Source organism: Pituophis catenifer, unplaced genomic scaffold (genome assembly GCF_029215685.1).
Source record: "Pituophis catenifer annectens isolate HBS135680 unplaced genomic scaffold, rPitCat1.0.hap2 SCAF_3, whole genome shotgun sequence".
NCBI lineage: Eukaryota > Metazoa > Chordata > Lepidosauria > Squamata > Colubridae > Pituophis > Pituophis catenifer.
The window spans coordinates 123,151,552-123,167,540 of record NW_027256883.1 but is presented as its reverse complement, the minus strand read 5'-3'; the positions used below and the strand labels follow the sequence as shown (position 1 = coordinate 123,167,540).

Genomic DNA, 15,989 nt, shown 5'->3' with positions numbered 1-15,989 from the left:
ATTAAGAATTAACATGATTCATAGTATTACATATTGATTTGCTTAAGTTTTATTCAAATAATGGATCAAATATTTTAACAGGAGTGCAGGTAGCTAGTAGCCGTTGATCAGGAATGCCTTTTTTCAATATTTAAGCAATCAAAATACATTTTAATCGAATTTAAACATTCTGAAGTTTACTTAATGTCAGGAAAAGAAATGCCAATTGAAAATTTGCTGGATCGTGCTCTTGTGACTGAGATGAATTATATTAATTGTGTGGGGGGAGAAGGAAAAGGAAACCAGAAGGATAGCAAGGAAGTAATTTTATGTTGCTGAACAGCCTCTTTTGTTTCATATGCTCCAAAAACTTTTGTGAAAGTGCAGAATGTATCTACTGCATGGATTTTGTAAAAAAAAGGTTTTGTAAAAATAATAATAATTTCAGCAGTTATGTCTGGGTTTACTAAGTTTGCGTCGAGTAAAATATTTATTAATGAAACTACTGTACAGGAAACATCAAAGCGAAATGCATCATACAGAAAAAGTACACTCTAGGTGACAGATGGAAAAGTGCATGCAGGTTGCTTTAAATTTTAAGTCAGAAACAAATAATACTAATGTTGATCCCTAATATCTTAAATGAGAAACTTCTCTAAATTTACCAAAAATGCCATCGAACATATATGACTAATACACATTGGCAAGCAGTATGAATGAATTCAGGTTTTAGATCTTATTTTACAGGTATTTTTGCTTGACAAATGTGAGTTTAAATAGATTCATAAAAAAGGAAAAATCTTCTCAAATTGGACTGGGTAGTTCTGCCAGGTTGCTCTGATGTCACACACAGCCTCCAAGTGTTTAATTAGACACCATCAAATCACATATGTCGTGTTAACATTCAGGAAATGACATTGAGTCTGTCTTTAAAAGAATTATTTTTGGCTCAATAAATTTTAAATGTATGGTTTATCATAACCTAATATTGTCTTTGTCTTCACTGCAGTGGATTTCCGATCAAACTTTCCCCTTCTTTTAATACTTTAGGGAATTTTCAAACGTCGGGATGTTTGGCTGTAATGCCCCAAGATTTGTTCTCCCTGAAAGAAATCATAGTGACAATTTATTAAACTACAGAGCAACCTGGCTTTTAGGGGTCTGTACTTTTAGATTGTGTTCAATAAACCTAACAACTAAATTGTGATGCATTTCACCATACTTATTTATTATTTTTTCATGCAATTACTACTTCCATTCCTATATTCTCTGGGCTTTGGGTTTTAGATTTATTTGATTGGGGTTGGAATTGGTTTTATTTTTTAATGATTTTAAAAGAAATATGCCAACCTGTTCTTAAAACACAAACAGGTGCAACCCAGTTTGTTTTTGTGATTAAGTCTCATTAAATGCAATGAAATGCACTGAATCAATATTAATTTAAGTCCCATTTCGTTTAATGAGACTTAATTTGGTTTAAATTTTTAAATTGTGCTCTCTATGACTTGAGGGGAATTCCCATTCTAAGCCACCTCAAGCTAGTTGAATTTGCATTCAATAGGACTCAAATTAATTACAGTTAACTTGTCCAACTTTTCATTGGCCTGAAGTGCAACTAGAGCTCATTGGATCAGAGCTATATTGTTAAACGCTGCAACCTAAGATTGGGTTGTAATATCAATCAGTGGAGCATTATTTTCAATTTTAAAAAATAGAAAGCTTAAATTACATCAGGTATATTGTTATTAAACAAAAACTAGAAGTAATCTTATTTTGTAATTGCTGTAAGATTCCCATTAATGTGTTAAGTACTTCACACAAATTCACACATACTGTAAAGCAACACAACACACTGCCACAGTCAGGAAAGACTCCAATTTTTAAAAAAGAAACTGATGGTAAATAAAACTCCTTTGATTCAAAATGGTTTATTCACACAAATTTAATAGGATATATCACAATTGTTTGGTCCATAAATATTTAGGGGAAATAGTTTCTATACAATGCATTTTTCAATAAAACAAAGAAAACATGGACAACTTTGCTAGACCACTTAACTGTACTATAAACACGAAGCTCAATATATAAGATTATTGAATTTATCAACTATATCCGAAAGAGTGCACAACTGCTTTCTATGACATGTTTGTCCCCTCTACCAGGTTACACCATAAAAAGAGTTTCAGAAATAAGAGGTAAAACAGTACAAAACTAGTGAGGTGTCAAAAGGGTTTAAAACAGTTAATTTAACAAACAACACATATATATCCTGATTTTTTTTCCACAAGCTTACTCCCAAGTTATAGCATAAGGCACATTGTAGAACTGAGTTATAAGAAGTCTACTTAATAAAGTAGATCTATAGTACCATATAGTTGTTCTGTCAAAGAACAAAATTTATATGTATCAATTTTTGTACCTGTAAAAGTGTATTAATAAAGATCTCAGCCTTTCCAAGGTTGTTTGGTCTGGTTAGTGGTAAATGCCCATAAGGTAATATTAACAGGAAAAGTCCAAGATTGGCACCTCAATCCTAACTATATCAACTTGGAAGTAAATTCCACTCATGTCAATTGAACTTCCTTCCTTCTAAATGTGCTTTAGGTCAGCAGCCTTAAGCCTTCTAGAAGATCATGACCACACTGGCTAAATATATAACAACAAAGACACATTTTCTCCATTACAGTGTTAACATCTCTTCCATTGTTTTTCTTTAAAAAATAAGCTACTTTTCTGTGCTAATTTTCTAAAAACCCTGAGCAAAAGTTAGAATAATGCACTTTAATATGGGCAGTGAACTGTCAGTATGTATCCACTCATTATTGGAGATCAAGCTCCCCCACTTTCAAATAATCAATTAAAAAAAGATTTTAAATAAAATGAGAGGTTATGATTGAAAGAAAAGGGAAGAGAACAAAGAGAAGATGGATAAAATATAAAACATTGTGCAAAAGTTATTCTTAACAATCTATCCAAAACATGATTTTGACAGTTTTTGGAAAGTCTCCCCTGTTTAATTAGTGTTTTATCAGAAGAAAGGATACAAATGAACATTCACCACTGCCCAGACCATTCAGACTTTAGCTTAAATTAAAAAAAAAAATGAACCACTTGCAAATGTAAACTAGGAAAGGTGTTTCCAATCAGCAATACATCCACAAGGCTTCTGAGTTTGACAGCTTCCGAGAATTTCATTTTTCAAAAGGATTTTGTTTTCAATGTAAAGTGTTTTCTCATATTGGAAGAGAAGAGAGCTTTTGCTTGCCTTTTTTAATGAAAAAAATGGGGGCAGGGGGAGTGGTCACCATCCAACACGGAATTAAACTTGTATACAGGGCAATTCAAATAATGTCTAATCAAAAATTAATTTAATGGGGCTGATTTTCAATCACATTAAGACTACATTTTTAAACCCCACTGAATTATGCTAGAATGACCAAATGTGGCTGTGAGTCTGCTAGGGCAGTATGTCTACCTCGGTATGTGTTATTTTGTGTATTAATTATAAATTCATACACACAAATTAACTCTAGGTGAAGTTCCATGTAGCTAGCGAAGTACAATATATATATTTACTTGGAAATAAGCTCCCAGTGAGTTAAAACAGGCAGACTTACAATATGACAGAAGCACAGTATTATTCACATATTTGCTGAACTTGTCTTTTGAAGTTAATACATTAAAATGGCCAGCATTTACCCATGTTAGAAAAAATGCAAGTATGTTCAAAACATCCAAGAATAAATATATTTAAGTAATTGTTCAAACATTTTAAGAAATTATATTTTGCCTATTTCCATCTTCTTCTGAAAATGATTGAAAATCTGAACATTTACTTTAATAATAGAAATTCATGTTTTAAAGACAAAGGTTAGTAATTTTGTAAAGATTATGTTTATTTTTCTAGACTTATAGTACTCCACCTTGTCCTATTGAAATGTAAAAGTGTTTAATATTCACATGCTGGATTTTACACTTATTAAGGGAAAAAACAATATCCAAGACAGATACTGTAACGGCTGCAATCCCCAAGCCACTCGGCTCAGAGTAAACCCTCTTGTTTAGATATAATTAATATAGAGCAGAAAGCATTACCATTTTAATAGGACAAAAATTTTAGCCTCGAACTACTGATAATATCTAGCAAAAATTATGTACTTTGAAATTCTTTTTATTTCCATGGGACAACATTGAGTAGACATTTAATTATTCCCTTTAAATCAACAGGATTGCTATCTAATTTAATCTTGGGTATGTTAGTGTTCTGCTGTCAGTCCCACTGCAAACCAGATGACGCTGGAAACTATATTTGTTTGTTCAGTTGAATAGGGATTAGCCCCAAGCAAATGTTTCTAGCATCAATGTGTTTTATAAAAAAGTTTGTGTTAGATACAAATAACCAACATTCATACTGTCTGAGGCTGTTCTATTTTCCAGCACAATTTACTAGCCTGTAGGACAGAAAGTTAACGATTGACATTCATAAATGGCCTAAATTAGCTGAAAAGTTAATGTAGTCTAAATGTTATTCATCATATGTATGTATACATAGATATTAGAAATCGTGAAAAATAATATAGCTGAAACATGAAATAAGTGATAGAGTTCCTATACCACATTAAGCCATACTGTTTAATTTGGACTTAATGTGATATGTGAGGTTTGCTGTGATAGTTTGTAAATGAAGAGGTTGTCACTTAACTAACTTAAACCCAATAAATTACGATTTATTCACTAAACCAAGGGTGTCAAACTCAACTTCATTGAGGGCCGCATCAGGGCTGTGTTTGACATCGGGGCGGGGGGGGCTGTGGTGGGCGTGGCCATCTCAACATCACTTGTGTCAGCGCCTGTGGTGGCCCGAGCACTCTGCCAGCGAAAAAAAGCTCTGAGCTCCATTTTCAGCTACAACAGCTTCCTGCAACCTCTGCCAGTGAAAATGGAACTTAGGAGGACCACCCTCCTGAGCTCCATTTTCACTGGCAGGAGGCTGTCACAGCCGAAAACAGAGCTCAGGAGCCTGTTTTTGCTGGCAGAGGCACCGTGAGCCGGTCCTTCACTGTTTCCAGGGTGGCCCTGCAGGCCAGATTTGGCCTGCAGGCCTTGAGTTTGACAGCCCTGCACTAAACAATGTTTAGCATGATACATGAAACCTGTTAATTCCTGGCTCATGCAAGCTCTTATACAGGTAGTCTTTGACTTACAACAGTTCATTTAGTGATTGTTCAAAGTTACAATGGCACTGAAAAAAATGACTTATGACAATTTTTCAAAGTTACAATCTTTATAGCATCTCCATGATCATGTGATCAAAATTCAGATGTTTGGCAGCAGGTTCATATTTATGACTTTTGCAGTGTTCCAGGGTCATGTGATCATATTTTGCGACCTCTGACAAGTAGTCAATGAGGAAGCCAGATTCACTTAACCACCGGGTTAGTAACTTATCAACTGCAGTGATTCACATAACAACTGTGGCATGAAAAGTCATAAAGTGGGTCAAAACTCACTTAACAAATGTCTTACTTAACAGAAATGTGGGGCTCAATTGTGGTCATAAGTCGAGGACTACCTGTATATAATACATTTTCAGAAATAAATTGCCTTTTGTTTTAGAGGATGTTGATGGCCCTGAAAGAAAATATAATTTCACATTTAGGCTATCAGTTTTTATATATCTGAAGAGGCTTCTAAACATTATAGCATAAAGCATCATACAGAAGCCAATTGATAAATGAAGAATTCACATGTTTCTGGAGACAATGAAAGAAAGTACAAAATGTAAGTATCTGAATGCAAACTGAGGATTAAAAATCTGAAATGCAAATCATTCCTGGGCAGCCTTTCAGTATGAAATACTGACATTGATTAAATATGGTCAGAGCATGTTGGCATCTAAAAATTAACTGAGGAAACAGTCACAGACAGCTGGGCTAGGCAGACCACAAATATCTCTGACATAATTATGTTAATACTCAACCCACATGTGATTTAATTAGGTGACCTGTATATGAGCGAGAGTCCTCTACAGGACATGTAGTATGCCATGTCTCAGGATGAATGCAAACATCTGTCTTAGCACACATCTATAACTGATGTGAAATAACATTATAAGAACTGACCTCAGAGCATGATAGTTTGATTCTTTAGGCTCTTCCTGCTCAGTGGTTACTTCTATATATCCCAATGTGTATATTATTTGAATTTTGTGTTCTTTTCAACTTTTTTCTTCAGGCTATGCTGGTTCCTTGTAAGTGGCAGGTCAGTCATATAATTTAATGCCAAAAGCAACTACCACTAGCTTGGCATGCCAACCTAAGTCACATCATGACACGGTAGAATGCAAATTGAGTAGGTTTTGTACATAGCAAACATATCATAACGATAGCTTCCAAATTGCAGGGAACCACCATAGAATAAAGAAAGCAAGTCACAGAGATCACCTGACTTAGAACAAACATCCTTACTGTTCCAAATTTGGCAATTGGCCAAAACCTTCTTTTAAAGTTATAAGTCTAGCTTGATTTAGAAATATAGTCCACTGAACTCAAGGGTAGAGTAATGTGATATGGAAAAGGAACTCGGTTACCTCAGGTGGCAGATTTTATGATGTTAAATATTTTTAGATTTTCCGCATTAGATACCAAAAGAGCTTGGTCAGCCTTGCTCAGCGGGATTTCCTTACAACTATGTTTTTTTATAATTCAGATGCCAATCATTTGAAGAAAACAAACACTGATCTATTTATTTGGAAATACAGTTTTCCGATTAATATATCAACCATTTTGCCCCCAGTAAATTCTGGAAATAAGGAACATACAATTTTAAGAGGCACTTAAACCTTCCCTTTAATTAGGCAATGATTAAAAGAAAATCCAACAACAATTTATAGACAAGTTCATGTTGCATTATAATAGAATTCTATTACTGCAAACTCATTTGCCAAGTGGTTGTGGGTGCTACACACCAAGTTGTTTTTCCCAAATATATTGTGGTGTTGTTTTATTTTTTTAAAAAATGTTGCAAATAATGTTAATAGTAATTATAATCATATAATGGAGAAAGAAGAAGAGGAAGCAGAAGTAACGAATAAGAAGAATTTTGAAATCAAATGTTAGAAAATGTTTGTTAAGGTAGTTTGTGAGGGGCTCGCGGAATCGTGGCTGTCCATGTTAGAGGTCACTGATGATACTACAGTGATAGTGGGATTGGTCAGGTCTGTTAAAGTGGTCGCAGTGCCGGGTGGAGTGAGAGCGCCGCTGTCTGCTGAGGGCGGTGCCGGAAGTGACGTGCCATCAGCTTTATCAACACCCCCATTCTCCTGTCGCAAAAGATTCCTTCTGAATTTGGCTCTTGCGTTTTGGAACCAAACCTGCAAACCAATCCCAATTGATTTCTTTACCAACGTTATCTTTTGTTTTTGACTATCTTTTTATTTCCTGTCTTTTTTCCTTCTTCCTATTTCTGTTTTCATTTTTAAGGATGGTGGGCTTCTTGTTTTACCTTTCTCCTCCTTGCCCCACATGCACTGATCACACTGGCTACTATATTATCTGGGGACCTTGTCGATGATAACTCACCAAGACTATCAAATAATCCTTTTAACAACTTATGGTTGTTTTTGTTTTTCACTTGTGCCATAATATCTTAGTAAAATAAATATTCCACTAAAAACTCTTACAATCATTTAAAAACATGGAGAGTATTAAGTGCAGGATGAAAGAATTCATGCACCACTTTTCTTATGTGGTTTCTGTGTGTCCTATTTCAAAGCTGAACTAGTTATTTTGAGATCACTGGTCTCATATACAGAGTTGCACTTAAATTCCTTCCACTCATTTTTGTTGACTTCTATGGAATTGGCCCATAAGTAATGATCTAAATCATTTATAGGTGTGATATATTATGGCCAGAACCCTGTATCTGTTAAAAATAGTATAACTTCTTCCAAAATTATTGGGGTTTTTTTTCAACTATGTTATGAAAAAGTCAGATTTGAGAGCATCACATCTTACAGAGCAATCAAAGATAACAGATTAAAGCACTTTTACATACAACACAAATCCCATGTGATGTATTAATTGCTGCACTGCACTGCTTCAGAATTCAGTAGTGAGAATTAAATCTATGAATGTTCTCTATGCAGTCCTCCAGAAAATCTTCAATGTATAATGTTAAATCAGCTTGCTAGTGACACTATTAGGCCAAAATGTTTTCCTTCATATCATCTTAGTATTCTAATATAATGCAGTATAGCAACAAATACTCCCATAGGATTGTTGACTGTATATAATAAAACTCAGTTCAGGTTGACACAGAGGACTCTTGAGGTTACTTCTGGCTTATAAAAATGGAGAAATGCAGTAAAATAGATTATTTGCCTTAAATTCAATATCTAATTACTGTTTTAATTACAAAGGATACCAGTATATTTTACATATTTCGCATCCCATTCAGAGCAAACAAAATTGATTCTCCTTCAGTCCTGAGAGCAGTAGTTCTGGAGGGAAGCATAATTGCCCACTTAAATATACCTTCAGTACCCTTGGAGAATAAGATCTGAATATGGAAATGAATACCTATTTATCTATTGGAGGAGTCAGCTAATTTAAGATAGCAGAAGGGAAATGTAAGGGAAAAGCAATTTTTAAATAGAAAGGAATGGAAGGAAGACATTTATAGCAGAGGCTTCTTACCTGCAGAACTCTCTTAGTTAGTCCAGTCTTCTGGGCTAACTGCTTGAGGTCCTTAGCATCTGGATTGTGATTAATGGCAAAGTAGGACTTCATGGTACGGAGCTGGTGATGTTTAAAAGAAGTGCGCATGCGCTTAGTCTTCTGAGATGGGGGATAAGGCTGCTGGTCTCTGTCCAGATGGTCTGCCTCATTTTCATTACAACCTGTTTGGGAAAACAACAAACAAACAACAACAAAATTGGAAAGCTGAAAATAAGTAATGTGTTCTACCTCTGTGTACATGGACAAAAAAAACTCCCAAAATATAATATTAACATATTTCCTTCCATTGCAAGATTACAACATTAATATCATGTAATGTACTATATGCATAATATGAAGAAAATGAGGCAGTACAGTCCTGGACATATTCTAGACAAGTGGAAGGACTGAATGTTTTCATGATCTTCCATTTTTAAGTTGATCCCTACTACCTATTTATTTCTAAAAATGTGAAAATAGAATATAATCTATAAGATATCCTAGTATAAAATAATAAAGTATAATGAAAAAACAAAAATGAACATAACACAGTAAAAGTATAGGATTTTTAAAATAATAGTAACCCTGAGTCACTTGCTGTGACCCAAATGCAAGAATAAAAAGCAAACCTTTACATGTGTCATAGAAACAGTTTGAAGGAGGGGCACAACATGAAGGAGAAGAACCACGCTTTATATTGGTGCAGGCTTTACCAGAATGAGAGACCCCAAACATGAGAAAGCAAATATTTTATAGAAATTGAGAGTTTCAAGGTGGAAAATCCTAAGGATCTGATTTACTGGCCAGTTTGGGGAAACTAGGCAGGTCCTGATCAGTGTATCTGGAATGAGATTTAGTGGTAGGCAGCAGAGTTTGGGATGTATGACTATTCCTTGTCGTCACTGCAGTGTCTCCACAGTCACATGGTTATGATTTGGATGCTTGATAACTAGCTTGTAATGACAATGGTCACAGCATCCTGTGGTCATGTGATCACTATTTGTAGCCCTCTCTACCAGCTTCCAACAAACAAAGCCAATGTGGAAACCAGCAGGAGGTCACAAATAGCAATCACAAGGCCACAGACACTGCAACCGCATGGATTTGCCTAACAACAGAACTGTCATAAGTTGGCACAGCCACATGACACTGCACTTTACAACTGCATCATTTAGCAACAGAATTGCCAATCCCAATGACAGTCCTTAAGCAAAGATTACCAATAGAGGTACAAGGCCATCCCTACTAAAGAAAAGTGTCAGCTAATGGTTCAGCTGCAACCAGCCAAATATATTATGGTCCATTAAGGCCACTTGGTTCTTTAAGTAATGGAAACAAATCTAGGAGAATATAAAAACTATTTACACTTCTGCTCCTCCAAGAAGAACAGAAGTCCATCCAAAGATGATACTTACCCAATTCCAGACACATGGCCATCAATCCACAGCATCTCATTCTGAATAGAATTAATACAAGAGAAGGCCACCTAGCACCCTCCAGATCTTTTTGACTAAAATTCCATTGACCTCTTACTGGTGGCCATCAGAATGATGATGATGATGATGATGATGATGATGATGATGATGATGATGGTGATGGTGATGATGATGATGATGATGATGATAATAATAATAATAATAATAATAATAATAATAATAATAGTAATAAATTTTGCCCTGATGCATTTATTTAGTATAGAATATTTTTTGACATGCAAAAGCATTAAAGGTGGTATGGATAAATATTCTTCACCAGCACAATGCTGAATTGGAAATGGTATGGTCTGGAAATCTACTGCTTCATTCAGCATTAGCTCTAAATGATAAACCAAATAATGGGATGAGTGATGATTCAGTAAAAATGCAAAAGCAGCCACATGGCTGTTTCCTTAAAACATATATTAATGCACCATCTGCTAAGGGTGCCTGCCAACTTTTACTCCTTTTACTTTATTTTTAAGACACGTTTCTCCAGGACGATAAGGAAGCCTTTCAAATTTTATTTATTGTACTTCTGACACTTTGCTCAGCCAACTCTGAGAAGATTATTAAAGCTACTGCCTATTAGCTGCTTCCTTTACCCAAATTAATAGGTGTGGATACTGTGCAGCAAAGAAAAACTTGCAAAAAAAGGAATCAACTTCTATTTTTTTTCTTCATCATCACTTTTCTTCTGTAATTGTCATCAATCTAATTTCTCCATAAAAAGGATACTTGACCCACAATTGTGCATTACTGGATAGTGCTAATACTTTCTTTTCATCTACACGTATGAAGAAAAAACAAATCTGGAGCTGCCCATGCCATCCTGAATAAAGCAATAAAACATGTTCTTATTAGATATTTAGACTACATCTTTAATCAGTTTGGACCAAAGGCACAATGGTATGGTATCATCTTAATTTGTTTCCATAAAGCAAGGAGGAAGATCCACCTCAGAGAGTTCTATCGAATGGGAATTGCATGTCTTTTGTTCCATGCTGTATCTACCATACAAGGAGGTGGGGTATTCAACAGAGCTCTTTTCAATAACCAGACTTGGCATGAAAATTTGATTTGGGCAAGGAGCCTGATATGTGTCAGAGCTTCTCTGAACAGAACTCTAGAGGTTATGACTAGCACTTCAAATTGAGTATGGAAACTACAAGTAACCAGTGCAATGATTTCAAATTAGGTGTAAATTCACACTGGCTGTCCCATCAGTAGTCTAACTACAGTATTTTGTTCTAGCTACAGCTTCTGGGTCATCTCCAAAAGCAACCCACAGAGGCCACATTCCTGTAATCCAGTCTCTAGGCAAACATAAATTATCATTGCCAGAACATCCTGAATCATAATTATCTGGACCATAGCCAACAGTTATGGACCATAACTGGCCTACCAGATGAACCTGGATGAAATCCCCCTAGTCACGACTTCTATTTGCTGCTTGAGCAATAGCCACAAGTCCAGGAAGACCTTTGCATCACAGACCTCCTTCAGGAAAAGCATGATCTGATCCAGGATTATCACCAATCCCCAGGTGTTTATAATGAACAGCAGCTCCATGTTGGATAGAGCACTAGGATTTTGTTTTCTCATGTAGAAGGTATACTTTCTGCCTTCTGACTCAAGCCTGGGCCTTGTTGCTAAAGTGATAAATTCTAACTGTTAACAAGCAAATTAAGAGGTAATATATGATGAAAACACATATATACATATGCAGTTCCTGCTGGAAAAAAGGACAGAACAATGTATGAATCCAATAATCACATATTAGGAGCCATCTTTAGCAGCAAGTGCTGGTTTCTTTTTGTTTCATGCTTCAGTAAGTATAGACATTATATGACATAGCTCTGTGTAAACTCGCTTTCATATAGATTTATGTTCTACTGTTAGCTGTACCATTGCCACAAATCCTCAGCAGGATTAGATCATTGAGAAAAGTGTAAATTGTAGACCATTGACTCTTGGCTGTTTAGCTGTCACTAACATTGCAGCTCTAGTTGCGCAACTAAAATGAGCCAGTTACCTAAAAAAATAAGAAGCTTTCTAAAATCCTGATTCTATTATGTGGAAAGAATCCCTGTGGAGATCAGAACTCAGAACTATCAATACATTCCATACCAGAAAACAAGGGAATTTGTTTTAACTATTAGGCATGAAATAGTATATCACTTTTCAGGAATGATTTAACAAAACTACCATCATGCAGGAACAGAATAAACTTCCCAACAGGTGGCTGGAATTCTTTCACAAAGTATAGCTATTCCCATTGATGGAAAACATAGATTATATTATACACATTACATCGGTCCATGGAGATAGATTGCGGTGTGTGAGAGAGAGGGGGGAGGGAGGGAGAAGACAGCACATTTTATGATTTCATTTGCCTTCTATTAAAAGGAAAAATCAGAACTGAAATAATGTTTTCTCAACTAGTTTGTAAAAGAATATCCAACAGCTCATTAATTTCATGCTTACTGGGAATTATTGACATTGTAATACCAATTACATTTAAGAAGCTGCAAGATGAAAAAAACTGTTTTAGTTCATTAATTTTTGGAAGATGCCCATGGTTTAGGCATCAATTCATTCTGAACCTGAATCAAATGTGGTTCTTCTATACTCCGTACAGAACATCTGTTCTCAGGTAGCATTTGTGGTCTTCAAATCATTCTTGACTTCTGGCAAGTATATGGAGAAATCCATGCAGTATTCTTGGAAATCTTGCCATTGCCTTTTTCCCAAGGCTAGGAAGAGGTTACTAGCCTAAAGACATTTCTGTGGTTAAGGCAGGACCAGAACCCAGATTTCCCAACTCCCAGTTCAGTACCTTAACTTAGACCAAACTACCCAAGTTCTCTTTTACATAATGTGTATTGTGCTGTGGTGTGATGTTCCTAATTACATGAGGAAGAATTACCAATGAAGGTCAATCAGAAAAATATATACAGGTAGTCCTCAACTTATGACCACAATTGAGACCAACATTTCTATTATTCTGTGACATTAAGTGAGTTTGGCCCCATTTTATGACCTTTCTTGCCCCAGTTGTTACATGAATCACCGCAGTTGATAAGTTAGTTACATGGTTGTTAAGTGAATCTGGTATCCCCACTGACTTTGCTTGTCAGAAGGTCGCAAAAGGTGATCACATAACCTTGGGACACAGCAAACATCATAAGTATGAATCAGTTGCCAAGCATCTGAATTTTGATCACATGGTCATAGAGATTCTATAAAGGACGCAAGTGTGAAAAATGGTCAAGTCACTTTCAGTACCGTTGTAACTTTGAATGCTCACTAAATGAACTGTTGTAAGTCAAGGACCTGTAGCAACCTCTTCATTTAGTGATTCCAAACCGACCATCTATATAGTATCCTATTGACCCTATCATTAATTTGTGCATCACTTTTGCTGCTGCTGTTGAAAAGTTCTAAATTTTGATATTCCTCATAAAAAATAACTTGTATTTTTTTTTGGGGGGGGGGTGTATTTTTGCAAGCTGGTTTATAGAATAAAACATCTCTTCCGAGAAGGGCAAATATAAAGCAAAAAGTCTCAGAACAGGCTAATGAAACTTGATTGTCCAAAGGATATTGACATATGGAAAATAAAATGGGAAAAATTAGGTGGAAGGGAAAATGGAATAGTATATCAAAGGGGACTGCTCAACTGTCTAGCTGACTTGTACCCTGATCAGATGCATTTCATACCACAATAATTTGATGGAGGTTTTCTGGCAAATACATTGATGCCAATGGTGCTCTTGTTTTGTTTTGAAACGGTAGCACAATCCACTGCAAAGGCTAAGGGAAGAAAACCTTACAGCTTCACTTTTAAGATACAGTCAGGGCAACACAAATCATTTTATTTCTCCAGAGAAGGAACATCAGTGATATAGATGTTTGCAAAGAGGAAGGAATGGACAGGCCATATTTTTATAACAGCAATGGCTTGCAAAAATGCTAGTTAGGGTGAGATTAAGAAATAGCTGGTTATATTTCCATTAGCAGCAGATGAACAAGGAAAAAAATGAAGCCTTTGCTCTTATTCTAAATCACCTCCATTGTACAGATAATCCTCATTTAGCAACCACAATTGGGACCGGCCACTCGGTCTTTAAGTGAAATGGTCACTTTACTAAGTGAAACCATGACTGTACTTATGATCTTACTTCAGCTTTCTTTTGCTTTACAGATCTGCAAAAGTTATAAATGCAAGGATTGGTCACAAAATTACCTTTTCGGCACCACATAACCGTGAAAGTTCGCTCTATGAGACAGTAAATAAACAAGGGCTGCCTGTGCTTCCAAAGCCACTAAGAGAAAATCTAACAGAACAAGAACACTAGATATTTTCAGTCATTTGCCATAATTATTACAGACATTAGATATCAGCCTGAGCACAATAACAAAATGGCACCTTCTGCCCTACTGTACCTGTGGCAACAGAACACCAGTCTTCACTCTATCTAAGGATGGCAGGCTAGAGTAAGGCCTATGGCAGATGATACAGCTCATGACCTTGGATCCTGGCATCTGTTTTCTGAGATGATTCTCTCAATCTACCAAATGATGAGACTGGCCTTGAACAACATCCCCCAGCAATGCACTATTGTAATTGTTTCAGCGCAATGGAAAAAAATTATTTGGTATAACAATTAGGATTTCAAAATGGAAGAAAGTTTTCCAAATGGGTGAGAAATCAACTGCACGTTTCATCTTTAATCCTGGAGTTACCTCCCTTCTTTTTCTGTGGGAGCCCTTGGGCCTTGAACATTCACATCAGCTTAACGTACAGAACAAACAAAAGAAGTTGCAGATATTTTAACTTCTACCACATTAGAAAGCAAAATATTCTCTGGATTTGCCTGAATCCAGTCCAACAATGTTCAGTACTTGTGTGCAAATGTCATGTCTCACAAATAGGAATGCTGTCTATATATGGTAACCCACCAGTAACCCCCTACCATCTAACTGCCTGGGCAAAATACCTCACATTTCTCTAGAGAATAGGTAAGCAAGTAATAATAGACTCTCAGCCCCATTGATTTGGCCATCTATAAAACATAACAATAACAGCTTAACTCATATAATTCCTGTTCAATGACCCAGGACTGTGCTTTGCTTATTTGAAATCCTCAAACAGCTGACAGTCCATTGATCACGGACAACAATTTCACAAGACTTGTCAGGGCTTACAGAATAGGAAATGACCTCAGTGCTCCCTGAAGGCAACCAAAGGAAAGATAATTTCTATAAGCTTTTAAAGGAAGTATTTTTCACAACACATTGCCATATTTTGCCATCTTGTTTATTTAATCATTGATTTGATTTTTACCACCTTTTCTGGTAAAAATGGTGACTAACCAAATTTTAAAAACAAAATGTTGACAATATGTTGACAAATTTGCCTATTAACAGCTCAGAGTTCAGGCTCTTGACCCATTGACCTCCTTGATGGTGCAGCAGACTAAAGTGCTGTTAAGTAACACCAGCTGCCTGCAATTACTGCAAGTTCAAATCTCACCAGGCTCAAGGTTGACTCAGCCTTCCATCCTTTCGAGGTAGGCAAAATGAGGACCCGGATTGTGGGGGCAATAAGTTGACTATAAAAAAGAACACCGCTTTGTGGGGGGGAGCGAAAGCCCTACTAAGCAGGTATATACAAAAGTATGAAGGCTATTGCTTAACGCAGCCACCCTGAGTCTCCGGAGAAGGGCGACATATAAGTCGAACCAATAAATAAATAGATAAATAAATAAATGATGTCTATCCTTAGCAAAAGATTTTTTTCCTCCAACTTCTC

The 15,989-nt window shown here is 36.0% G+C and overlaps 1 protein-coding gene across 3 annotated transcripts in view; it reads right to left on the bottom strand.

Moving 5' to 3' along the window:
• Window positions 1–1,025: 1,025 nt before the first annotated feature.
• Window positions 1,026–15,989, bottom strand: part of LHX9 (LIM homeobox 9) — a 32,590-nt gene continuing 17,626 nt past the window's right edge. For 2 of the 3 annotated variants that reach the window (XM_070939312.1, XM_070939313.1), the window contains 2 exons: window positions 8,676–8,878; window positions 7,094–7,351 (listed from right to left, as the gene is read on the bottom strand). In XM_070939312.1, the coding sequence (XP_070795413.1) occupies window positions 7,094–7,351; window positions 8,676–8,878 (461 nt within the window). Of the gene's footprint in view, window positions 1,083–7,093; window positions 7,352–8,675; window positions 8,879–15,989 lie in introns of those variants that run through there. The other variant, XM_070939314.1, reaches the window with a different exon arrangement.